Source organism: Microcebus murinus, chromosome 23 (genome assembly GCF_040939455.1).
Source record: "Microcebus murinus isolate Inina chromosome 23, M.murinus_Inina_mat1.0, whole genome shotgun sequence".
NCBI lineage: Eukaryota > Metazoa > Chordata > Mammalia > Primates > Cheirogaleidae > Microcebus > Microcebus murinus.
This window is the reverse complement of record NC_134126.1, coordinates 24,045,716-24,073,591: the sequence shown is the minus strand read 5'-3', so window position 1 is coordinate 24,073,591 and position 27,876 is coordinate 24,045,716. Positions and strand designations below refer to the sequence as shown.

Sequence of the window (27,876 nt, the reverse complement as noted above, 5' to 3'; positions counted from 1 at the left end):
GAGGGACAGGTTCAGGAAGTGCATGCTCTTTTGCCTTTTGCCATGCCTCCTTTTTTCTATTTGGAACATTGACTTGATAACCAGAACTGGAGTGGCCATCCTGTGACCCCACAGAAAGAGCAAGAGAATCACAGAAATCTCAGCCCAGATAAACTTAAGCCACTAAATCAGCATCAGCAACTGTCTACCAATGTTTTTTTTGTTTGTTTGTTTGTTTTATTTCAGCATATTATGGGGGTACAAATTTTAAGGTTACAAATAATGCCCTTGCCCCCTCTCCCCACACAAGTCTGAGCTTCAAGTGTGACCATCCCCCAGAAGATGCACATCTCACTCATTATGTATGTATATACCCACCCTCTCCTCCCCCCTCCCACCTGCCCAATACCCAATAAATGTAATTTCTATGTGTCCACTTAGGTGCTGATCAGTTAATACCAATTTGCTGGTGAGTACACGTGGTGCTCTTTTTTCCATTCTTGGGATACTTCACTTATTAGTATGAGTTCCAGCTCTATCCAGGAAAATACAAGATGTGCTATATCACCATTGTTTCTTAGAGCTGAATAGTGCTCCATGGTATACATATACCACATTTTATTAATCCACTCATGTATTGATGGGCACTTGGGTTGGTTCCACAGCTTTGCAATTGTGAATTGTGCTGCTATAAACATTTGAGTGCAGGTGTCTTTTTTATAGATTGTCCTTTGTTCATTTGGGTAGATGCCCAGTAGTGGGATTGATGGATCAAATGGTAGATCTATTTGTATCGCTTTAAGGTATCTCCATATTGCTTTCCACAGAGGTTGAATAGGTATGGCTAACAATGGTTTTTAAATGATGTGAAAAAAACTAAACTTCTATTTCTAGACTACTATTGTTGGTATTTCTGTTACTGTTCACCAAATTAAATCCCTAATTGATAAATATTGTTATTCTTCCTTCTCATTCGCTTTGAAATTTTTCCATTATATATATGTATATATTCTATATATATAAGCATATATATTTATGTTCTATGAGAATTAAGACATGCTTCCTAAACTCACAGTACACACAACTATCCAAATATGTCCAAAACCCCTTACCCAAACCCCTTAGAACCAGAAGGGTTTCAGAATTCAGAGAGGTAATAGGGTCCATGTGCCATATATGACCATAAGCAGAGTTGGGCAGCACCCCACCCTCAAGCACATTAATGTTTCTTTTTTTTTTTTTTTTTTTTTTTTAACTGCCAAGGTATGGTAGACACATTAATGTTTCTGCAGAGAAATGTACGAATATTCAGACTTAAGTGGGACACTGAAGACCACAAGCAGTAAACATATGCTCAGGTCTCTCCAAGTACATTCATGTCAGTAGAGATTTTGCAACAAAATGAGTTATAAAAATTTATCAATTTTGGATTTTGGAATTGTGTATAATAGACTGTAGATCTGTAGTACAAGACAGAATGTATGTATAATCCAACTGTAAATAATACTCTATGGGGGCTGAATAGAAAAATATATTACATCTGTTTCAGAGAAATCGGACAAGGTGTAACAAGTAAAGGAACACCTGAGCTGAAGCCATAAAGGATGATTAAGATCTTGAGAGATAAATATAGGAATTAGGAATAACTGCATGAGCAAAGACCTCAATAACATTGTACTCTGGCAACCAGTCAAGAAGAGATAAATATTAATAAAATAACAATAAAGCTAACATTTACTGAGAGATTTTGATATACTGGGCACCACTCTACTCATTTCACCTGGATTAACTCATTGCCTCCTCACCTCAATCCCATGAGATGGATATAATCATTATCTCAATATTTCAGAGGAGCAACTGAGCACAGAGAGGTTAAACATAATTGCTTAGGGTCATATGGCTAATAAGACGATTCAAATCCAGACAGTCTAAATGACAGTTCTAATAAAAACTCAGTGAGATTTTGACCTATCTAATTGGCAATTTTTAAAAATTCCTATCTGGTGGTGGTGAGGTAGAAGAAAACTAGTATGAATTTTTGTAAACTTGCACAATCTTATTGATAGGCAAGCAGATAATATGTATCGAAAGCCTTTAAAAATGTGCATTGCCACTGCCCCAATAATTACAGTGCTAATGATTTTTCCCAAAGAAATAATTAGAGTCTTCTGATAATAATAGATTAATAAATTCAGATGAACTCTCCCATCAAGAACAACAGTAAGCCCTGGACAGACTATTTTATAAAATAAGCTTGAATGCATCAATGAGCTAGCAGGGCAGTGAAGGATTATGGCACCCAAATCCAGGAGCTGATGGAAACCCAAAGAGTAAGTCCAGCCTTTGTTGCCAGTCTTCTCCTGGAGTATTTGCCAGTTCCATGGAGGCAGCTAAGAGGATGAAGATCTGACCATTGCTTTTCACAGCTCTTGGATTTAGGGGGACAAAAGTTGGTGGAGAATTAAAAGAGAAGCACAACTTGGGTTGACCAGAAAGGAAGGAGGCTGGGAGGGAATACGGTACGTCAGCCGAGGGGGGTCAGGCACAGCAGCGGAGTGTATTTCACTCCAAAGTACAGAGCTCTTTCATAGCCTCAGAGAAATTTTCTTCTAGGTTTTCCTTTTTTTTTTTTTTTTTTTAACTCTGGGATCACTGCTTCATAGTAAATCACCGCTTGCCAAAAGCAAGACCAACTTCTGCTGTTAAAAATGATCCCTAGGGCCAGGCGCGGAGGCTCACGCCTGTAATCCTAGCACTCTGGGAGGCTGAGGCGGGTGGATTGCTCGAGGTCAGGAGTTCAAAACCAGCCTGAGCAAGAGCGAGACCCCGTCTCTACTATAAACAGAAAGAAATTAATTGGCCAATTAATATATATAGAAAAAATTAGCCGGGCATGGTGGCGCATGCCTGTAGTCCCAGCTACTCGGGAGGCTGAGGCAGGAGGATCGCTGAGCCCCGGAGATTGAGGTTGCTGTGAGCTAGGCTGACGCCACGACACTCACTCTAGCCTAGGCAACAAAGTGAAACTCTGTCTCAAAAAAGAAAAGAAAAGAAAAAAAAAAGATCCCTGGGCCCCTCCCCTGTTCCCGAACACACATGCCCCAAGCGTGATCACAACTCAGGGGTCTGTGTTGGGTACAGCCGAGTTCCCCACCTGAAGCCTCTGCTCCAACAAAGAGGCACATCACCTCCACCATCCTCGCCCACTGTGAGCACAAGTCAGGAAGAAGACTGATGAAAGAAATAAATCAAAGGAAAAGTTAGTTCCGGACAGCCTTGCCAACACCGGGGCAGTGTCGGCATTGCTAACATCGCTGAAATGAGACTCGGGCCAGCCACTGCCAGCAAGTCGAGATCATCAAAAGAGAAACTGCGGCACTTCCTGCCGCTAACAAGACATGAGAGTAAAAACTACAGTGTGTCTGCTTTTGTCCTCTTTTCACCAAAATAATTGGATGGCAGAAAAACTCAGCACAAACATAAAAGAGAGAAATGCCAAGGAAAAAATATGAAGACACTGTAGCACAATTTAGTTTTTCTGCCTTTTGTACTATCAGACATAATGAGCTGTGCGAAATGTTGTTGGTTTTTCTCCAGGAACTGTCACGGGCTGCTAAGATGTGCTCAGCATCCCGAGGTCTCATCTCTCCACATCCAAGAGACCCACGGAAGGAGGAAAGCCGGGACAAGGACTGCACTGACCAGGGCTGAAATAATAAATGCTATTCAGTAATGACTTTTTAAAATTGCTGTTACTAAATACATTGTGGTACATCCATACAGTAGAATATTATTCAGCAGTAAAAAGAAATGAACTATGAGAAAAAGACATGGAGGAACCTTACATGCACACTGCTAAATGAAAGACTCCATACTGTGTGATTCCAACGTTAGGACATTCTGGAAAAGCAGGACTGTAGAATAAAGATACCAGTGGTGCTGGAATTCCAGTGGTGGCCAGGAATGGCGACGGTGGGAAGAGCGTGGGGGTAGGGGGAGGAACAGGTAGAGCACAGGGGATGTTTTAGGCAGTGAAATGACTCAGTATGATACTGTCATGATAGATACATGTCATTACACACTTGTCCGCCCCACGGCAGGTACAGCACAGAAAGTGAACCCTAATGTAAACTATGCACTTTGGCTAACACTAATATATCAATATTGGCTCATCAATTGTAACAAATGCACCGCACATATGTGAAATGTTCATAATAGGGAAAACTGTAGGGGCAGGAGGCAGGGGGTGGTCTTGGTACATCTCACTCCATTTTTCTATAAACTAAAACTGACCTAAAAAAAATAAAGTCTACTAAGTTTTTAAAAATTGCTACTATGGGCCACAGAGAGCACCTGTACAGTATATCTATACAGCTAGAATGCAGGGGAAGAAAAGCCCTGGTCATCTCATAACTTGCACCTGACAGCTTCCTACCGGCTTCCAGCTAGACAGCAGAGGTGTCACCTGGATAAAAACTGAAAAGGTAGCCTTCAAACTAAAAGGAGGCTGACAAATGAGGACTGACAACCATAAATTAACAGGGTAAGTAACACTTACCCAGGTCCAATTTGCTTTCAGCATCAGTGATAAGGAAATGCGTGGAAAAGCAGGGAATAGAGAACCTGGGAGAATTTAGAAGTGACCACATTCACCGAGAAGAGAGAAGCAGGACAGGCAACAGACCCTGGAGTGACTGCCGACCTCGCCCTCAGCGTCCATCCTTGAACACATGCCCCAGTGACAGTTAGAGTCACCCAGGCTGACCACCCAAACCTCTCGTCCCTCCGCTGCGAGTGAGGCCCACCAACACGAGGGAAGCAGAAGGGGCCATGCCAGGGAATGATTCAGAGACGGGTCCCAGGCACTGAAATGCACAGCTTGGTTTCCCCAACTTCCAGACTCCCTGATGAGACACCATTACCTGCAGGAAAAAGCATGAGCCTAGGAGTCAGGAGACGAGGGTCAGTTTCACCACCTCAAAACAGATGCCATCAGCCGAAAGGACAAGCTGCCCCTTTTCCTCTCGCCTGCAAAACAGGGATATTACTCGCTCTAGAGCTACAGAAGGTTGGAGCTGGGATAGACTCATCACACAGGTGAGGCAAACTAAGTCCAGGGAGATGCAGTGACTCGTACAAGGGGGCACAGCTGGATGGCAAAGTCACACCTGAGCGAAAGTGTTCTGGAAAATTAAATTCATGAAATAAACAGAAGCGGCCATCAGTGCTATCATCTTTTCATCAGCACACCTTGCTCCTGCTCTGCTGTAAGGTGACCATCCCCCATGACAGTAGGCTCTTGGCAAGTGTCAGCTGCATCACTGGCACTAGCTGGTTGTGCTGCTTTCTGAAGTTACAGAGCCAGGAAAAGATGCTCTTGGCCACTTCCGGGGTCTAAGGCATCAGAATCGAGACCCGGGAGATAACATGATAGGCCCCATTCCCCCCTTTGCACTTCCACACTCCAATAGCAATAAGCAATGAGGTTTCCTTGGGAAACCTCATTGAGTGAATCTGTTTTGGCCACAATAATTCCATCTTTAGTCCATGAAGCACACTAAGCCAACGATCCACTAAGAGCATGAAAGAGACTCATTTGGCTTTTGCTCCGACATACCCATTCCAAGCTTTGATTCACTCAGTTTCCAGACCTTTTGTCCTCTAACCAGTTTAACGAATGTACAAACATATTCCCATACAGCCTCCAAAACAGAATATTACCAACAGACTGGAAAATGACGCAAATGTAGTCCATCTACATAAGTGAAACAAGGTTAGCCAAAGGGAAAGTTTGGTGGCTTAAATCATGGAGATGGGTTGTGTCCACAGGGCTGAATTCACAATTGCAAGCTTCAGCAATTTCCCCTAGTTCTTTCTTGACCCAGGCCTTGGGTGGGTCCAATCTTTTCACTTCGAGAGCTCCCCACTCCCACCCCACACACACAGATGGCAAAGCCACCACTGTTCATGTCCATCTTCTTTGGTCTCCATTGGCATAATTAGGAGAACACCAGAGACAATGCAGCTCTGTGTATTTTTTTTTTATGAGAAATGAGTCAATAATTTCTTATTTCTCTCCACACTCTCCCAGAAAAATAACCTAGAGCAGAGGAAGTGGCAATCTTAGCTTAGTGACTCCACAACAGATCACGGGCAAGAGAGCATGTGGTGAATGGGAACCTCCTAAGCTGTTAATCAGAATTCTCCAACCAAAGGTATTTCCCCTCAGCCTAATCCAGAGTTGACAGGTGGGACACCCTTCATACTCCCCCTCCCCCTGCAACCTTTACTAACCACCACCGGCCAAACCACTACCCAAACAGTGTGCCTTCAGGAAGGTAAAGTAGTATTATCCCCAAGATGCAGATAGGAAAACTGTGATCCAGAAAAGCTAAATGACAAACACAAGGTTCACAGCTGTCCTAATAGGTCATACGAACAGGACTAAAAGCCAAATAGTCAGTTTCCTCACATTGATCTCGTTCCACACCACCACAGTTGTTATGAAAGGGCATTGTTTTGGGTGTCAGGGCAAAGCTTTAAAAGAAATTACCAAATATAAAATCAATTCTTTACAGAAGCAAATCATAGGTATAATCCCCTAATATTTACATTATTATTTATGATCAAGAAGTGGTAGTAAGAACTTTGACAGTAAACTCTTTTATAACTAGAAAGCTACAGATAAGTGACGCTTTTCCTATCGCTGATCTATTTCATGAATCCAGAAATCAGAAACTACCACTGAGATACTCACAAAAGATTGCCAACCCAACGTACACAGTCCCTGGTGAGAAGTTCTCTGTTCTGTTAACTTACCAGGTAATACTGACACATTTATATGTATGTTTATAGCTCTGCCCATTTTTAATAAGAATCTGTGGAAGCTAAAGAACTGTTCTATTTATCTGCAAAATTTTAGTACGACTGCTATAAAAACCACTCAAAAGTGGCTTTTTTCAAGTTAAATTTCATTTTCCATATCTGTATAAGAAGCTCCTTTCAATTGAGATAGTTCATTTGAATTACCTAAGCCAAAATGATATTTTCCTCACTAACATAAAATCTTCTAGAAATGTGCTTACAGAGAAAAATATCATTTCCAACATATACTAAAATTCACATTTAAGAATTCCAACATTCACTTTAGAGATGATTCTGCTCTTGTAAATGATCAGTCTTAACTCATTTAATCCCCCTCGAAAATCTACACAAGCCACCCGGAAAATTAGTCCCTGGGATTTTAAAGTATATTAAAACACACCACTCAGATAAAGCATGGACTGTTCTGGATCTAAAGCATCTGAGCACCTAAACTATCTCCTTCTAGCTCTATGTTTAGCAGCATTTTGTAGGAAGAGCTATTCTTTTTTTTCCCAGCATATTATGGGGGTACAAATGTTAAGGCTACATATACTGCCCTTGTCTCCCCTACCCCCTCGAGTCAGACTTCAAGTGTGACCATCCCCCAGACAGTGCGCCTCACACTCATTATGTATGTATATACCCATCCCCTCCTCCCCCCTCCCACCTGCCCGACACCCAATAAATGTTGTTCCTATATGTCCACTTAGGTATTGATCAGTGAAAATTCTTCACTAGAGAGAAAAGTGGTAGGTAGTTCGGTTTTCCCAACAAGCAGGCTAGTGTCCTTGCCCACTGCTGGTACCAAGCTAAAGACAAAGGCATCATTACGCCACCAGTAAGACATAGTGTCATTGACCAGGGCATGATATCCTGGCAGGGAGCAGGCTCTTCCTTCCAACTGTTTCATGGCTGAGTCCTATGAGTCCTTATAACCTGAGAATGTGTCATGCCTCAACTCAGCCTCCAGGTGACTTCCTAGACTACCCGCCCAGTTAACAACCCAGCCAGACTGAGACCCTGGGATCCTCTGTAATTGAGGCAATGAGGGCCCATACCAGAAGAAGGCTGAAGACTTATCAAATGAACTGCCTTATCTTAATCCACCTGGAGTGTCAACTAGGAATACAAAAAAGAAAGAACAAATCCCATAGAACACAAACTAGATAAGAATCTGACATTTTTCTTTGCAATGACTTGACATCCTTGCTTTTTCAAAGGACAAAATCACTGGAACCAGCCCAGTGGCCCTTCTTGTGCAACATGTCCCAGGCAGCTATTTAGACAATGACTGAGCATGTCCTAATTGTAACACATTTACAGGGGGTTTAGCTTCTTTTAATTCCTTCCATTGCCTGCAGGACTAACAATACAAAGTCATTGCTATAGTTTGGACATTTGTCCCCTCCAAACCTCATGTTGAAATTTGACCCCCAATGTTGGAGTTGAGGCCTAATGGGAGGTGTTTGGATCATGGGGGCAGATCCTACATGAACAGATTATTGCCCTCTGTCAGAGGTAAATGAGTTTTTACTCTATTAGTTCCAGAGGGAGCTGGATGTTAAAAAGAGCCTGGCACCTCCCCTCTCTCTCTCTCTTGCTTCCTCTCTTGCCGCGTGATCTCTGCACATGCCAACTCCCCTTCAACTTCTGCCATGAGTGGAAGCAACCTGACGCTCTCACCAGATGCCCAATCTTGAACCTTCCAGCCATCAGATTTGTGAGCCAAACAAACCTTTTTTCTTTGTAAACTACCCAAGTCTCGGGTATTCCTTTCTAGCAACACAAAATGGACTAAAGCAGCAGTGTAATCCAAAAATACCACCACTCCTCTTAACCACAAGCTGGTATCTTAGTATCTCACCAAACAGTTACCTCCAAAACTCATTTTTAGCAAAGAAATGACTCATTTGAAAATTTGCCGAAGGGAGAGTGGGAGGGAGGAAGGGAGGGAGGGAGGGAGGGAGGGAGGGAGGGAGGGAGGGAGGAGCAAACTTAGGAAAAAACTGGTATCCCTGTTATGAGAAGTTAATTAGCTATGAAACAGCCAAAGGTCAGCAGCACATAAAAGCAAAGTCCCCATAATTAGAATAATAAACGAACAGGATTCAGCAATTGAATACCACATGTAAGATTCACCAGTGCAGTGGCCATGCATACCTGTTCCTGTAGCCATACCACCCGAGCCAGTGGCTTGCATTCACATGGAGTAAGAGTAAAACTTTTGTCTTTTTCACACCCATTCACTGACATGCAGAGCTGCCAAACCTCCAAAGGATGAGAATAGCAGGCAAGGGTATCAGTCAAGCATGCTCCCTCTGTTCTGGACATCAGTCATGCTAGTTCCCACCCATTTAATTACTCTGCTGTTAACCACCCACATTTAATTCAGTTTTAAAGACATGACAACAAGGTCTGAGATTTGAGGGATGTACCTGACTCTCTCTCCCCTCCAGTGGTGGTGGAATCTGATCAGCAAAACCAATCTTCCCTGGATCACCCATAAAGGCACTAACCTCATCCACGTTCTCAAAAGCGTTGATGACATCATATGGCAAACAGGACAGAAGATCAATCACAAACCACGTCTTCAGGTAGTTCATGCGGATAAGTTTGGGGTCGGAAATCACCTCCCCCGCTGGTCCAACAAAGGTGGTATGAAAATTGAGCACAATATCCACCAAAAAGATGACATCCACGATGCTATCCACAACCAGCCAGGCCACATTGTTCTGCCTGGTTTTAAAGGAGACATTGTAAGGGACCAAGATGGCTGTATAGAAGGTCAAGATCAAGATGATCCAATCCCACGTGGTCTTAAAAACACAATAATGCAAGATGATGTGAGGGGGAGTCTTTGGCGCCTCTTGCTTGTATTGGGGAAGGATGTCTGAGCCCAATTGCAGGACCTGTACAGAAAAATATGGCCAAGAGAGAACTAAGTTAGGATTTAATTGCAAACATCTAACCAGTCAGCATCTGTCACTGACAAATGCTCATAATTCTCTGGATAGTTCACTGGGTATAATAACAGGTATGAGAGGAGTATGGAAAAATGGAAGTAAATATTGTAATAGAAATAATCATAATGAAACAATAACAAACTATTGTTTCACTTACTATGAGCCAAGCATTCTGGTAAATCACATACATTTATTACCTTACTTAATTCTAAATACAAGTTTGCTTTTTTTTTTAAAAGAGACAGAGTTATGCTCTGTCCCCGAGCCTGGAGTACAGTGACACAATCATAATTTGCTACAGCCTCGAACTCCTGGACTCAAGTGATTCTCTTGCCCCATCCTCCAGAATAGCTGGGACCACAGCCACATGCCACTATGCACAACTACAATTTTGACTTACTAGACAATTATTATTCTGTATGACAAGTGAGAAACTGAGGCTCAAAAAATTAATAAACTTTATTCAATGACTATTTATTGCTCAGATTTCACCCAACAATTGCATAATAAACATTCTTCTCATCAGCACATGGAACACTGTTCTATGATTGACCATATGTTAATCCACAAAACAAGTCTTAAATTTTTAAAAAATCAAATTCATATCAGAGTCTTTCCTGACCACAACAGAATAAAAATAGAAATCAATAACAAGTGGAATTTTATAAACTTTAAAAATAAATGGAAATTAAATAACATTCTCCTCAATGACCAATAAATCAATACAGAAATTAAGAAGGAAATTTAAAAATTTCTTTAAAACCCTGAAAAATGGAAACACAACAACCAAAACCCATGGGATATAGAAAAATCAATACTAATAGGAAAGTACATAGCAATAAACACCTACATCAACAAAGTAGAAAGATGTCAAATAAACAATCTAATGACACACTTCAAGAAACTAGAAAAGAACAAATCAGACCCAAAATTAGTAGAAGGAAAGAACTAATAAAGATTAGAGCCAAAATAAATTATATTGAGAATAAAAAATACAAAAAAAAAGTGATGAAAAGAAAAGTTTGTTTTTGGAAAAGATAAACAAAATTGAAAAATTTTTAGCTAGACTAAAAAAAATAGAGAAATCTCAAATAAATAAAATCAGAGATTAAGAAGGAGATATTACAATTGATACCACAGAAATACAAAGAACCATTAGAGACTATTATGATCAACTGTACACTAACAAATTGAAAAACCTAGAAGAAATGGATAAACTCCTGGACACATACAACGTACCAAGATTGAACCAGGAAGAAATAGAAAACCTGAACAGACCAATAACAAGTAATGAAATTGATTGAATCAATAATATAAAAAAAAAAACTCCCCCAAAAGAAAAGCCCAGAAGCAGATGGCTTCACTAATGAATTCTACCAAACTTTTAAAGAAATACTAGTACCAATTCTTCTCAAATTATTCCGAAAATTGAAGGGGAGGGCATTCTTACAAACTCAGTCCACAAGACCAGCATAACCATGATACCACAAGCAGATAAGGACACAACAACAAAAAAGAGAGAACTACAAGCTACCATCCCTGATGAATATAGATGCAAAAACCCTCAACAATATGCTAGCAAACTGGATCCAACAGCAGGGATTTATCCAGGGATGGCTCAACATACATAAAGCAATAAATGTGACACATCACATCAACAATATGATGGGAAAAAACAGATGACCATCTCAGCACAGAAAAAGCATTTGTTAAAATTCAATATCCCTTGATGATAAAATCTCAACAAATTAGGTATAGAAGAAATGTACCTCCAAATAATAAAAGCCATATATGACAAAACCACAGCTAACATCATACTGAATGGGGAAAAGTTGAAATCCTATCCTCTAATATCTGGAGAAAGACAAGGAAGCCTATTTTCACCACTTTTATTCAACATAGTACTGGAAGTCCCAGCCAGTGCAATCAGGCAACAGAAACAAATAAAGGGCATCCAAATTGGGAAAGAGGAGGTCAAATTGTCAATTGTCCTTGTTTGCAGATATGATCTTGTACGTAGAAAAACATAAAGACTCTACCAAAAATAACTGTTAGAACTGATAAACAAATTCAGTAAATTTTCAGGATAGAAAATCAACAAACAAAAATCAGTAGTATTTCTATACACCAATAGCAAACACTCTGAAAAAGAAATCAAGAGAGAAATTCCCTTTACAATAGCTATAAAAAAATACATAGGAATAAATTTAACTGAAGAGGTGAAAAATCTCTGCAAGGAAAACTATTAATATAAAACATTGATGAAAAAATTAAAAAGGACATTAAAAAGGGAAAATATATTCCATGTTCAAGGATTGAAAGAATTAATATTGTTAAAATGTTTATACTTCTTAAAGCGATCTAGAGATTCAACACAATCTCTATCATAATAACAATGACATTCTTCAAAGAAATAAAAAAAATCATAGAATTTATATGGAATCATAAAGACCCTGAATAGCCATAGCAGTTCTGAGCAAAAAAAGCAGGAGGCATCATACTACCTGATTTCAAAATATTCTACACAGCTGTAGTAAGCAAAACATCATGGTAATGGCATAAAACAGACACACAGAATTCATGGGCCAAAGAGAAAGTGTCAAGGGAAATTTTAAAATATATTGAACTCAATGAAAACACAACAGATCAAAATGTGTGGGACACTGCTAAAGCAGTACTGAAAGGGAAATGTGTACCTCTAAATGTTTACCTAAGAGAAAAAGTCTTAATTCAATAATCTAAGCTTCCTCTCAAGAATCTACCAAAAAAGACCAAAATAAAACTAAATCAACAGAAGGAAGGAAATAATAAAGAGCAGAAATCAATGAAATTGAAAACAGAAAGACAACAGAGAAAATCAGCGATCTTTGAAAAGATCAATAAAATCAAATAATATCAACAAATCTATAGCCAGACTGAAAAAAAAAGCAAAAGAAGGAGAGAGAAGACACAAATTACCAATATCAAGAATTGAACAGGGCATAACACTATAAACTCTGGAGATATCAAGAAAGATAATAAGGGAATGCTACAAACAACTCTAAACTACATAGATGCAATGGACCTCAAAAACCGCACTATCACAACTCATAGCCCAATAACATCTAAGGTAATTAAATTCAGAATCTTAAAAATCCCAAAAAAGAAATCATCAGGCCCAAATTATTTTAATGGATAATGGTACCAAAATTTAAAGAAGAATTAATAGCAATTCTACAATCTATTCCAGAAAATAGAAGCAGAGGGGATATTTCTCAATTCATTCTGTGAAACTAGTATTACCCTGATTCCAAAACCAGACAAAGACAGTACAAAAAAAAAGAAGTACAGATCAATATCCCTCATAAATACAGAAGCAAAAATCCCTAACAAATGGTAGCAAATAGAATTCAGCAATACATAAAATAAGAAATACCAAGTGGGATCTATGCCAGGCGTACAAAGCTAGTTGAATATTCCAAAAAAATCAATGTAATCTACCATATTAAGAGGCTAGAGAAGAAATATCACATGATCTGATCAATTAATACAGAAAAAAACATTTGACAAAATTCAACACCCATTTATGATAAAAACTCTCAGAAGAAAATAGGAATAGAAGAGACTTCCTAAACTTGATAAAGAGCATCTACAAGAATACGTGTTTCCCCATATCCTCAACATTACAGGAATATTATTTTTCATTCTTTGTTAATAAAGTAGTTGAAAAATAGTATCTCTTTGTTTTAACTTTCATTCTTTGATTATTAGTAAACTGAAAAAAATGATATTACGTATTGTGTTTCTTCTCTTGTGGCTTGCTTTTTCATGTGTTTAGTCCCTTCCCATATTACAAAGTTTAAATCTTTCTATTTTGAAAATAATAATTTAAAAAAAGCAATTTGTGGAGGAAAAACAGCCTTCTTAAGTAATGGTGCTAGAGCAAGTAAACATCCATAGGCCAAAAATGAATCTTGACCTAAGTCTCACATCTTACATGAAATTTAATTCAAAATGGATTTTGGACTTGCAAGTAAAAGATAAAACTAAAAATCTTTTAGAAAAAAGGAGAAGATCCTCATGATCTTGGGCTAAGCAAAATGTTCTTAGATTTGACACAAAAAGCACAATCCATAAAAGGGAAAACTGACAAATTGGACTCCATCAAATCTAAAACTTTTACTCTGCAAAAGACTCTGTTAAGAAGATGAGAAACACAGCTATGACCAGAAGGAAATATTTATAAACCACATATCCAACAAACAAACATAGTATCTACAATGCATAATCTTAAAACTCAACAATTAAAAAAACAAACCAACGAGAAACAGAGTAAAAGGCATGAACACATTTTACCCAAAAGGATATACAGATGGCAAATAAGCACATGAAAAAGTGTTCAATGTGATTAGCCATTAAGGAAACAAATGAAAACTACAATGAGATATTACTTACTATACACCTATCAGAATGGCGAAAATAAAAAAAGTAGTGACACCACCAAATGCTGGTGAGAATGCAGATAAATTAGATCATGTATTTGCTAGTAGAGTCTGGCAGTTTATTAACAACTAAATACGTAACTACCATATGACCCTTACACTCCTGGTCATTTATCCCAGAAGAATGAAAACGTATGTTCATATAAAAACCTGTACATAAATTTTTATGGCAACTTTTTTCATAATAGTCAGAAACTGGAAACAACCCAAATATCCTTGAACAGGTGGGTAAACTAATACATCTGTATCATAGAACACTATACTCAGCAATAAATGATATAAACTACTAATACACGCAACAACCTGGATGAATCTCCAGAGATTGAAAAAGAACAATCCTTAAAGTCTACATACTCATGATTCCATTTATATAACGTTCTTTTTTTTATTGTTCATACAAATATTTATTGAATCTTATAAATGTCAAATTTAGCAGATAAAAGCTAAAATTATAGAAAGAGAACGAATTAGTGAAGCAAGTGGGTGTCGCAATAAAAAGGTATTCTTGTGGTGATGGAAATGTTCTATACCTTGAATTCATCCATGTTAATATCCTGGTTGTGATATTATACCATAGTTTTGCAGTTTTCCCTCTGTTTACATCAGGGGAAACTGAGTAAAGGGCACATGAGATCACTTTGTTTCTTACAACTCCATGTGAATCTATGGTTATCGCAAAATAAGAAGTTAAATTTTAAAAAAATCAACTGCATGTGGATGAATCACACGTATTTCAAAGAAGGGGTCCTTAGCATGCAGCTAACAAAAAGGCATGGTGAAAAGGGAGGTGAGTTATTTAGGGAGGAGTTGTATGTTTGCAAGATACAGTCTGGATGATAAGACTATTCAGCACAAGAACTCAAAAAATACCACCAGTAAGCAGCCACCTGCTGACTGCAAGCTAAAGCCACCTAGAGTTCCATAGTTCTTGGTGACAAACCCTCAGGAGGAAATGCCCTTTCAGAGAAAAATGGCAATTCCTGTGACAATTTGATATAATCTATAACTGTTTTGAAGCAGATTTCCCATTCTGAATCTTTCCGGGACACTATTTGGCCCTGCCTGAGTGAGGCCTGAATCAATAGTGTTTCTTCATACCTCCCCCAAATGCCAGCTTGACCAGAGACTCTCCCCTGCTGATATTGCCACAACACGTATTCAAAGAGGAACTGACAGAGGCACTAGGCTAGAGAGGGAGGATTGATGAGGACTTGCATTCAGTTCTCTCTTCTCATCTCTGGGATGCAGCCTTTTGCATTTAAACCACAGGGCATTGGCATTCTAAAAGTAGATTTTTGATTGCTAGGACATTTGATCAGAGCAAATGTGACACATTCTCTTTCCATGTCTTTACGTAAAAGGCTATGAGTGATCCCTGCAAGACCAAGCTTTTATGGTTTGACTTAAGATCCTCTGTTATGACCTCTTAAGCAGTTATCACAACACTATGGAAAACAGAAAAAAAGATGAAAATTCTGTAAAGCGAGTTCTTTGTTAGAGAAAATCAATATCCTTGAGAAAAATTCCCTGACCAAGAGTATCTTACACATCCAGTTAACTATCTGGCTTCAACAGTCTTTTTAGCTTATAGTGACAAATGACTAATTATTCATAATGCTAAGAATGATTCCCATGAGACTGACTACCTTCCCCCTCAGAAGTGTGTGTGAGAATGGATTCAGATTAGAAAGGGAAGTAGCAGCATCACTCTGATGAGCTCCACAACCCCCACCCTCGGGAGAAAAAGCTTTCTCAGGGTCATTTGGCATATCACCATCTGGAAAGCGGTTAATGTCATGCTACTGAGTTAAAACAAATGGGATACAGACCTTGTCCAGCTATAGGGGCCTGCACTATGTTAGATGCTCAGTCATGCTGCAGCAGCTTTGCAGAGAAACTGAGGTGCACCAGAGAGAAAGGGTACTCTTGGAGAATGACCTGGTCTCATGGTCTCAGTGATCACAGCACACTCAATACTTTCCCTCACCTCTTTTTTGCCCTTCTGAGTATGAGCACATGCTTGTAAGCTTCTTCCTTTGATTCGTCTTGTACAATGGAAGCTTCCAAAGGCAGAGGGCTAGCAGCCTTTCAGAATGCACTTCCTAGGAGGGGCTCGTGTCTGTCCTATTCCCCCAATCAGACTGGAGTTCCCCAAAGGCAGATGCTACTTCATCCTGGTGTGGTGTCGCTAGTTCACACTCTCCCCAGCACCCTCCCCCCTACAACTCCAGCACCAGGCTCTGCCCGCAGGAAGTGTTCATCACAGGCCATTATTGATAGGGCCAAAGCGTGCTCATCTTGAAGATGGGGCTCTAGAAAGAACACAGGGTTTCTCTCTCGATAAATAATAGGGAAATCAGACTGACTAATCCATCACACTTCTCTAGCGTTTTTACTTCCAAAGTCCTCTACTATATTTTTGAATCCTTGTAATCACTCTGTGAGGGAGTTTTACAGATGGGAAAATGGAGGCTCGGCACAATGGAGGTGAAGTGACTCACCCTGCGTCATGCGAGGGGTGAGTAAGCAGACAAGCGGGGAGGAGAAGCCAGGCTGCCAGCTCCAAGCCTCCGAGTCTTTTCACCAATCCATCTGTACAGCCTGAAAGGCCTTTCATAGCACACTGACATGCACCATCACATCTCATGAGATGGGAAGGCTGGTATTTTGCTTATTATACATATGGAGAAAATAGACCCAGAAGATAAATAATTTGCTCATAGTCACATTGCAGATGACAAAACAGGACCTCAAGCCCAAGTCAAGTTTCCTAATTCAATGCTTTTTGCCCACTGTACACGGAGTCTTGATAAACTACTGCTTTTCCATGGGGCCCCGGAATGATGATGGCAACATGCCAGTCTGTCATCTTGTGAAACCAGCTCGTAGTTGAAGGCACCATCTCCTGCTATGGACCTTCTCCAGGATGACCCAGTTGAATCCCGAACCAGCCATGCTGGCCAGAGCCTGTCTCCCTGAACAGTACATACCCTAGTCCCTAGACTACACCTAACCAGATTAAGAGAGCAGGACCAAACTACACATGCTCTGAAACTCTTCCATGTCCAGTGAATGTCACCATGCAGAGTGAGTTTTGCTGAGGTGAGTCAGAGATCATAATATCTTACTCTAAGCTTTTAAGTCCTTTTCTCTGCTACACCTCACTCTTGGCTCATGTTTGCGCCGTATGAATCACTGAAGAAACAAAACCCGAGAAAGACTCTTGCATCTTCCAAAGATCACATATCTCCAGTTCAGCCTCCATCCCCTCCCACCACCTACCTCATCCTGTTTCAATAGAGGAAGTGCCCTCTTCTGTCAAAGGCCAATTCCTCTGAGCCTCGTCCGGCTCACATCTCCTCAAGTGTTTTAGCCCCTCCCTTCCTCTCTTTTCTTCCCGTCAACCTCTCTTTGGATATGGGATCATTCCATCAGGATCTTTAGACATAAATCAACTCCCCTTTCTTGCTACAGTTCCTTTTGCTGTTTCCCGTTAGAGCCAGACTTTTTGAAAAAAGAAGTCTAAACATAATGTCTCTACTTTCTCCCCTTAAATCACCTTAAACACACCCCAATCTGACTACTGCCTTGACTCTCTAAGGAAATACCTATTGTCACAATCAACGTTGCTAAATCCAATGCACTCTTCCATCCTGATCTAACTCATCCTTTCAGCAACAGTGAACAGATTTTTATTCTTTCTTGAAACACTCTCCTTACTTGGTTTTCTTAATGCCACTCTCATCTGTTCTGGTACCACAAAGGTGTGCAGCTCAACGTTCCCTTCAAGGAAACCTCCAGAACTAACCCATTTTGGTGGTGGTTGCTTCTACCACCAAATAAATATAACACAGGATTCATCACTATTCTTCAGCTCACTTCTAAAACTCTATCCAATGCACCATTCTCTCAAAGAAACACAGCAGTAGCTTCCAAACTTCTATCTACTTCCACTCTCGCCCTTCTCAAATTCACACACTATACAGCAACTTGCATTCCATCCAGTCACTTCCTTGATCAAAACCCTCCAGTTCGGCCGGGCGCAGTGACTCATGCCACCTGGGAGGCCGAGGCGGGCGGATTGCTCAAGGTCAGGAGTTCAAAACCAGCCTGAGCAAGAGTGAGACCCTGTCTCTACTATAAATAGAAAGAAATTAATTGGCCAACTAAAAATATATATACAAAAAATTAGCCGGGCATGGTGGCGCATGCCTGTCGTCCCAGCTACTCGGGAGGCTGAGGCAGGAGGATCATTTGAGCCCAGGAGTTTGAGGTTGCTGTGAGCGAGGCTGATGCCACAGCACTCACTCTAGCCCGGGCAACAAAGAGAGACTCTGTCTCAAAAAAAAAACACCAAAACCCTCCACCTCTGTATATCAAACTTTAATCAAGATCTACATTCTTGCTGTGATGTACAACAAGCCCCTGCCTAATTTTCCAGCCTCATCTGAAGCCCTTCCGACCTTACCAACCACACTCTCCCCACTGGCTTTCTGCAAAGACATCAACTTTTCCCGTGTTGGAGCTCAGAAAGCTCCTTCCCTCCTCTCCACGTGGATGGGTTCTTCTCAACCTTTGGGTCTCAGTTTAAGAGTCTTCTCCTTAGAGAGACCATCCCTGACATTCTATCTAAAATACAGTCCTCACCACCTCCCTTCCTCTGTAACTTCCTATTAATATTTATCACCAGGTTTGTTCTTTTTATTGCACGCATGGAGAACTGTAATAATACATGTATTTGTTTGTTTACTTGTTTAAAGAGGTCTCTCTCACTAGATCATAAGCCCCATGAGGGCAGGGTACTTGTCTCTCTTCTCACCACCATATGCTCAGTCCATAGCACAGGGCCTGACTCAGGTACCTTTAACAAAAGCCAGTTGAATGAACTAATGAATTAGCTGAACAAATGAAGCCAAAGAAAAGGCTAGAAAACAAAATGCAAATAATTATACAATTCTTTTTTTAAACCACGTCTTTGAGGTACTATTGGCATACAAAAAGCTGTACATATCTAATGAATTCAACTTGATGAGTTTGGAGATAAGTATACCCCCCCTCGAATCAATGCCTGAAACCTATCCAAAAGTTTCTTTCTGCCCTCTTGTTTATTTTTTTATGTGTGATCAGCACACTTAATATTTTCACTCTTAGCAAGTTTTTAAGTATACAAGACAGTATAGTTAACTATAGGCACTATGTTGTATAGTAGATATCTAGGACTTACTCATCTTATATAACTAAAACTTTGTATCCTTTGACTAATACTCCCCCCTTGCCCATCCCCCACAAACCCTGGCCACCACTTTTTTCTCTGCTTCTTTGAGTTTGACTATTTGAAATAACTCATATAAGTAGTATCATGTAGCATTTGTCCTTCTGTCTTTGGCTCATTTCACTCAGCATAATGTCCTCCAGGTTCATCCATGTTGTCAGAAACGGCAGGATTCGACTTTTCATTAAGACTGAATAATATTCCATTGTATGTGTATAACACATTTCCTATTCATCCATCAATGGGCACTTAGGTTGCTTCCACGTCTTGGCTATTGTGAATGATGCTATAATGAACATGGGAATGCAGATCTTTTTGGGATCCTGATTTCAATAGCTTTGTATAATTCTTGACAAAAAGATGGTATCAGAGTATTCTTAAAACACTATAATAACCATGATATAGATAAGAAATGGTATGTTATATCTTATGGCCATATTACAATTATATGTACTTCCTGGAATAAAAATAAAAACCAGAGTCTACACAGACCACTTAACAGAATGAAAGTTTCTAGCAGATGCCCTTCTCCAGGAGTAAGAAGGTTAACAGTAAATGATAACCAACCCTGTATGCCCAACCCTGAGCTAATAAGACCTGTACCTACATTAGTTCATTTAATTCCCACAACTCCATGAGTTACCTATTATTATTATTCTTATTTCACAAGAAGCAACTAAGGCTTGGAAAAGCAAAGTAACTTGTCCAAGGCCACAAAGGTTTTAAGTGGTGCAGCCAGTGTTGAAATCCTTGTTAAGTTTAACTCCCGGGTCCATGTTTTTAACCCCTCTGCTCCCATGCCAGGTTCTGGGCTGAGTACTTCAACATACAAAATGCAATTTAATCTTTATAACAATCATGTGAGGCAGATATTGGTCTCTATTTTATAGCTAAACAAAATTAGTCTAGGGAAGCTAAGTTGCCCAAATCAATACCACCATCCACAGCTTGTTCCAAGCCCCCTCCCTCTGTGAGTCACAAGAAACCCTAGTTCTTTAAACTCCTTACGCCAGGCACACCCACCCAGGCACCTACATGTGTGTTTTTTCTATTCCCTGGGTACAATTCCAAAAAGCTCCCCTGTTTATAAATAACTTGGGATCTTATGACTACAAAGTGAAGACAAACTCAGCCACATACTCAAAGAAAAAAGGGAGAGCTGGATGCTAACAAGACTAGGTGGTGCTCCAGTCAGAAAATAAAGCTTGATTTGGGTCTTCAGACACCCAGAGCTAAACAATGGCTTGATTCCTGTCAAACACCCTTCTCCATAAACCAGGCAGGTGCTATTTTTAGGACTTTTTCCATGATGCACTCGTTCTTTAAGGGAAGAGATAAGGGCAGTGGGAAGCAATGAAAAGTATTAACCCATATACTTTATGCTACAGTCCAGGACCAACCCACATGACACCTTCACCAGTATAATCCCATGTAGAAAGGCAAGTGGGAAATAATCTTGGTTTCTTTTTATTATGCTGAGTACTTCAGCTGTATTCTTTTAACATTTTATCTTAAAATCTTCAGCTGTATTTTTAAAATTCAGGATGATTAGAATTAGTGGTGAGGCTGAGTCACAGAAACGTTGTCATCATTAGCAAGTCAGTCACAAATAGTTTTCCATGATCCACAATCAAAGCAGACATCTGACGGAGGAAGAAGGGGTTCATGTAAAAAGGAACCAATCTTTACTGAGACCCTACTAAGTGTCAGGCACTAAACCAGCTACTTGCTTCCATTCCTCCTCCATTCATTTAATGAACATTTACTAAGTACTTACTGCATGTCAGCGTTGTGTTTGACGGTGGGGACAAATAAACCAGACACACACCAATTCTGCCCACATGGGCCTTTCATCTACCGGAGGAGGCAAATTTGAAACTGAAATATTCCCAGTGTCACGAATGCCCAAAGAGTAAATTGTGCATGGCAAGGAGAGGTTCTTGGAGGAAGCTTAACTAGTTGGAAGGGGGTGGGGCAGTTGGAGAGGCCTTGCAAAGGAGGTGTGAGATCTACATTGAGGCTTGAAGAGTGAGTAGGAAGGACTCCAGCCAAGAGATCGATTAAGAGCTTCCAGCACAGGGGAGGACATGTTCCAACGCGCAGGGGCAAGACAGAGGTTGATAAGCGTGAGTGCACCCCGGCTGATGCAGAAGGTGGGGACCGGAGTCTGGGGGAGCTGCCAGATGAGGCTGGAGAAGTGCTTTTGGTCTCCTAAGTCACCAGTAAATTTTAAATGTATCCAAGACGCAAGAAAAAGACGTTGAAGGATTTTTAAGCAGGAGGTAATAAGATCAGACTTGTCTTTAAAAGCATCACAAATCCTCACAACAATCTTGTAGGGTAGGTAGTCTCCTTATTTTATGAGGATGAGGAAAGATTAGTGAGACTAAGTAACTTAACAAAGTCACGCAGCTGGAATGTAGTAGAGTTTTAGAGAAGGATTCGGGTCAGACTGACTCCAAATCTCTCTCTCTTTCCACTACATCATTCTATCTCTACAGAAAAAAAAAAAAAAAAAAAAAAGGAAAGGAAAAATAAAGCTGAAGAAGAAAATCCCTAACCTGATTTCAACTGATCATTAATGACTTTTTCACCAAAATCAAGTGCACAGTTGATCCCTGGTATCACTGAACATTTGAGTTCTCCCCTGCCGGATTTAAGTAAGCAAAATTTATTAAAATATAATAAATACATACACAAAACAGACCTCCTAGGAAAAAGGCAAAGAACCCCCCTCACAAGATCCCAGCCTCAGAAAAGAGAGGGCCAACCCAGGTAGAACCCCATGGCCTCCCATGTGCACACGGAACAACAAGGCACAGGCTGGCCTTAGGGCTGGCAGGCAATGGAAAGACCTTCTCTGGTCCAGCCACTTCCCAAGCTCACCTTCAACGCACCATGAAGTGGTCATCCACAACCCCTCCAGTGGCAGCAAACTTACAACTACAGGCACATCCATATTGCCCATATTGAGACCATTGCGAGTATTTTAAAGCTCTCTTTATAAGAGGTAAAATGAGCTCAAACCCCAGGTCCGTGTAGTAGAATTTCCTGTTTCCAAAGTGACTTTCTTCTCCAAAGCAATAGATCCACATGGTGAAAAGTCATATGACTGTTATCACTTTTCCTTGAGTCTTAGGAGCCAAGTGCAACTGGCAACGCCCCCAAAAGAGGATGAAGCAGGAAATCTCAATTTCAATGACTGAGAAACAAGGGAGGTTGTTCTAGGAAAAAGAATAACATTTTTGCCCATGTAAATGCTGGTGGCCTCCACTGGTGATAGTGGGCTATGGGGCCAGAAAACTAAGGACTCTGATGTGGCCTCAGCCTGGACGCACCATCTCCTATTGTCCCTCAACAGCAGACAGGGCACCCACTCATCACCAGAGAAGCAAGCCTGACCGTGCATGTGTTCAATAAGTACAGTTCATCACACCTTGAGCTCTCTGTGTATCTGCCCAGCTGCCTGCAGAGGTGAGTTCTGGGCCTTCTCGTGCTCCCAACACAAGTCCTACTGATGGACGGCTGAAAGCAGTACTCTTGTGCACATATGGAAGGCATCCTCTGTATTCATCAGACCAAGTCCTTGTGCAGCTCATAAAAGATAGAGGCTCTTCCTTTAAAAATTTATTAAAATGTTAAAATTTAAGATTAAGTAAACAATTAATAGTATTGAATATCAGTAATGGTGAGAGAAGAAAGAGACTGGCACTTGTGAGTAGATAGGCAGTGTAAACTGGTATGACCTTGTTTTTTGAATGTCAGCACTTTCTATCCAGTTTTAAATGTTCATGTCCTGTCTTCTTGCTTTCACTTTAAGTAACCTATAATACTCATACTAGCATGAGTGTTTAGAGAGCTAACACGGTCAATAGGGAGGGCTAAGTAAATATGGGTAAACTGTCCCTTTATACCAAACACATTGAAATGATGTTTAAAAAGTAAAACATTTAATGCTATTAAATGTGCAAAACCTCAGGTACCAGAAACATAACAGGAACACAAAACCAATGGTAGGAGCTGAAACCACAAAGCCTAGGAGTTTTTGGGAAGCAAGGGTTATCAGAACCAGGTATGCACTGCAGGGGACAGGAGGGGAAGCCACATGCTCTTGCTGGGGTGACAAAGGGCTGCCCTAAGAGAGAAAACAGAACAGGGGATCTCTACCCTTTGTCTCAGAGACACAAAAAGGAAACTGGTCATCTGTCTGGACCTTTGGGTAGAAAAAGAGTTATCTGTGAGAAATCAGAACTCCAAGCCTGTGTTCTACGTGAGTATGGAGCTAGAATTCACACTGTTCATACGCTTGGGGGCCTCAGGGCTAAAACCTTTACAGAAAAGTTGGAATGGACCAGGTGACATTGACAAACTCAACCACCACATTCAGATGCCTCATCAACTGGGGACCCAAGGGATTCCCACCCAAAGACTCCAGTAGTAGATAAGCTCCCCACAAGAGGAAATGCAACACCAAGAGGACTTAAGATATGCCTAAATTTCTGAAGCAATAAAAAAAGGAAGAGGTGTTAGCAGACATGAATAAGACATTATTTTTGAAGAGCAGGACTATTTGAAAAAGAACTAAATAGAATTTCTAGAAGTGAAAAAGGTATATATTTAAAACAAAAGAAATAAAACTAACTCAATGAACAGATTAAACAAAAGAAGTAACTGTCAACCTAAAATTAAAAATTCAGTTAAGCTATGATTTACGAAAGAGGGAAGAATAACAACACATTTAGACATAAAAAGACTAAGAGAGGCCGGGCGCGGTGGCTCACGCCTGTAATCCTAGCTCTCTGGGAGGCCGAGGCGGGCGGATTACTCGAGGTCAGGAGTTCAAAACCAGCCTGAGCAAGAGCGAGACCCCGTCTCTACTATAAATAGAAAGAAATTAATTGGCCAACTAATATATATACAAAAAATTAGCTGGGCATGGTGGCGCATGCCTGTAGTCCCAGCTACTTGGGAGGCTGAGGCAGGAGGATTGCTTGAGCCAGGAGTTTGAGGTTGCTGTGAGCTAGGCTGACGCCATGGCACTCACTCTAGCCTGGGCAACAAAGTGAGACTCTGTCTCAAAAAAAAAAAAAAAAAAAAGACTAAGAGAATTTATTATTCTAAGACTCTCTATGAAGGAACTACTCATGGATATGCTTCAGCAAAAAGGAAACTGAGCCCAGAAGCAAGCTGTGAATAACAAAAATATATGATGACCAAAGAAAATGGTTAAACATATGTTGACTAATCAAATTAGGTATTAACTATAAAGAGAAAAATAATAATGGCTAATGATGAGGTTAAAAATAAGGAAAACCTAAAATGCTAAACAAAAGTATGGATGAAAGTACTTTAACGTGTTCTGAGGTCCTTGTTTTCTTCTAGAAGTGGTTAGATATAGTGATTAACTTTAAGATAGGCATGCTGTTAAAATATATAAATGTAATTAATAAGGAGAACAAAAATGGAGTGTAGACTTTTCAAACCAATAGAGAGAAATGAAATTGAATGAAAACAGGGAGGGAGGGAGGGAGAAAGGAAGGAAAGAAGGAAGAAAATGAGGGAGGAAAAGAGGGAAAAGGAAGAAAAAGGGGTTAGTAAACAGAAAACATAAAATTCAATACTAGAATAATGCCAGCTAAATTCTAAATAGTAAGAACAGCAAACATAAACAGATTAAACTCTTTTACTTAAAGGTAGATACTCTTTTTTTTTTTTTTCTTGAGACAGAGTCTCACTCTGTTGCCCAGGCTAGAGTGCGGTGGCATCAGCCTAGCTCACAGCAACCTCAAACTCCTGGGCTCAAGTGATCTTCCTGCCTCAGCCTCCCGAGTAGCTGGGACTAAAGGCAGGTGCCACCATGCCGGGCTAGTTTTTTGTATACATTTTTAGTTGGCCAATTAATTTCTTTCTATTTTTTATTAGAGACAGGATCTCGCTCTTGCTCAGACTGGTCTCAAACTCCTGACCTTGAGTGATCCTCCCTTCTCGGCCTCCCAGAGTGCGAGGATTACAGGCGTGAGCCACCATGCCCAGCCAAGGTAGATACTCTTACATAGTGGTTAGGAGCATAGTTCCAGAAGTCAGATTGAGTTTGAATGCTGATGCTACCACTTAATAAATACAAGTTACCTAATCTCTCTGTGCCTCAATTTCATAATCTGTACAACAGTAACTCCTACCTTACAGGGCTATTGGAACAACTGGTTGATATAGTTTATATATAAAATATTAATACTACATCTTCAGAGTATTAGAGTGGTATAGAGTTTAAGGTCTCTGTAAGAGTTAGACATTGATGATGATGTTGTTCTTAATGAAAAGTGAGAGCCAGATATATGTAGATTGAGAGATACATAGAAAGGTTGTAAAACAGGTGAAAAAAAAAAAAACAGGAAAATGCTGACTCAAAAAAAGCATGTATAATATTAAGCAAAATAATAACTGAAATATTTTTATACAGATAGAAGAATATTACTAAATGGTAATAGGAATAATATACCAAGAAAAGACAAATAACAGAAAAATGAACAAAGAATATAAACAGGAAATCTACTTAGGAAAGAAAGACGAATGAACATTTTAAGAGTTGAACCTCACTAGCAATCAGGCTAATGTAAACTAAAATGAAATTAAATATAATTGGGAAAACTTTAGAATTCTAACACTACCATGTTAGAATGAGCATATAGGAAACGGATGGTCTTCTCATACATCACTGGTAAGAGTGTGAACAGTACACTCTTTTACAACAGTAAAAAAACAGACACCAATTACAAAATGCGCAAAAGATATGAACTGGCATTTCACCAAAGAAGACATATGGTTGGAAAACAAGCTGATGAAAAGATGTTCAACATTTTTAGCCATTATTAAAATGCTAATTAAGACCCTAATGAGATATCACTACTACCTACTTAATAAAGAAGGGTGGAAATATCAAATGCTGGCAAGGATGCAGAGAAACTGGATCTCTCACACACTGCTTATGGGAATGTAAAATGATACAGCCAACGATAGCTGGAAAATAGCTTGGCAGTTTTCTTATAAAACTAAATATACCCTTAAACACACACACACACACACACACACATACACACGGCCCAGCAATTACACTCATGGGCATTTATCCCACAGAAATGAAAACATATGTTCACACAAAAACCTGTATGTTCATTGCAGCTTTATTCATATACTCCAAAATTGGAAATAACCCAAATATCCCAACAAATTGATACATCCACACAATGGAAAATTAAAACAAATATTGATATATGCAATAACTTGGATGGATGTTAAGGCAATTATAGTAGTAAAAAGCCAATCTCAAAAGGTTCATCATCTATCATTCCATTTATATAACATTCTCAAAATGAGACTCTGTCTCAAAAAAAAAAATTAAAAAAAACTTCCTACAGACTTCCAGTTGCCCATCCAGCATGTAATAGCCTTGGAAGTCATCACTTTCTCCTAAATATCAAAACAAAAAGCTGATTGAAAAATCAACTCTTTTTAGATCCATCAGAGAAGTGAGGTCACAGGGCAAACCAAAGCCCCCAATACTGGAAAGACAGACAGGTGAATACAGGGAATCACAACTTACCAGAGCAGACACTGCTTTGCAGAAATCTCCACAGGAACCAGCACTTGGTAGCAAAACCTAAACTGTAACTGCAACATTGCTGTGGGCTGTGTGGGCCAGTCTGAGATCTAGAAACTCCAGAGGGGACCCCACACTTTTGTGACTTTCATCTCCAGGAGCTCTACCAGGTTCTCACAGTGCAGATCAGAGAAAAATCCCTTGTGCTTCTGGCTCAGCAAGGGGAAAAGGAGCCATTTTGAAACACGCCAAGGCACTCTCTGTTCTTCTTAACAAGGCCTGAACTCAGGAGAAACTACTTAACCAGACCCTAAACTAATGGAGTTTTATCAGAGCCTAACTGACCTGGAGGAAGAGAAATAGCCAGCTCTAGCTGGGGAGGAATGTTTGGTGACATTCACAGCCCAAGGGCACAGGCTCACTAACAGACTGAGACCTAATCACAGGGCTAGAAAACACTTTCCCTCCCCTGACATCTTCCCACATTACTGAAAGACCTATTTACCCCAGCTCCTTTTACCTAGCACATCATGGCTGGCTTGCAACAAAAAGTCACAAGGCATACTAAAAGGCAAAAAGCACACTTGAAAGAGACATAGCAAGCATCAGAACCAGACCGAGATATGGCAGGGATGTTGAAATTATCAGACTGGGAATTTAAAACGACTATAATTAATATGTTAATGGCTCTAATAGATTAAGAAGATGACATACAAGGAC

General features: G+C 40.0%; 1 protein-coding gene across 4 annotated transcripts in view; it reads right to left on the bottom strand.

The window, feature by feature from the left end:
* KCNH1 (potassium voltage-gated channel subfamily H member 1) overlaps window positions 1-27,876 on the bottom strand; it is a 322,315-nt gene that overhangs the window by 241,642 nt on the left and 52,797 nt on the right. For 3 of the 4 annotated variants that reach the window (XM_012781689.3, XM_020284403.2, XM_012781691.3), the window contains one exon: window positions 9,279-9,752. In XM_012781689.3, the coding sequence (XP_012637143.1) occupies window positions 9,279-9,752 (474 nt within the window). The remainder of the gene's footprint in view (window positions 1-9,278; window positions 9,753-27,876) is intronic. The other variant, XM_012781690.2, reaches the window with a different exon arrangement.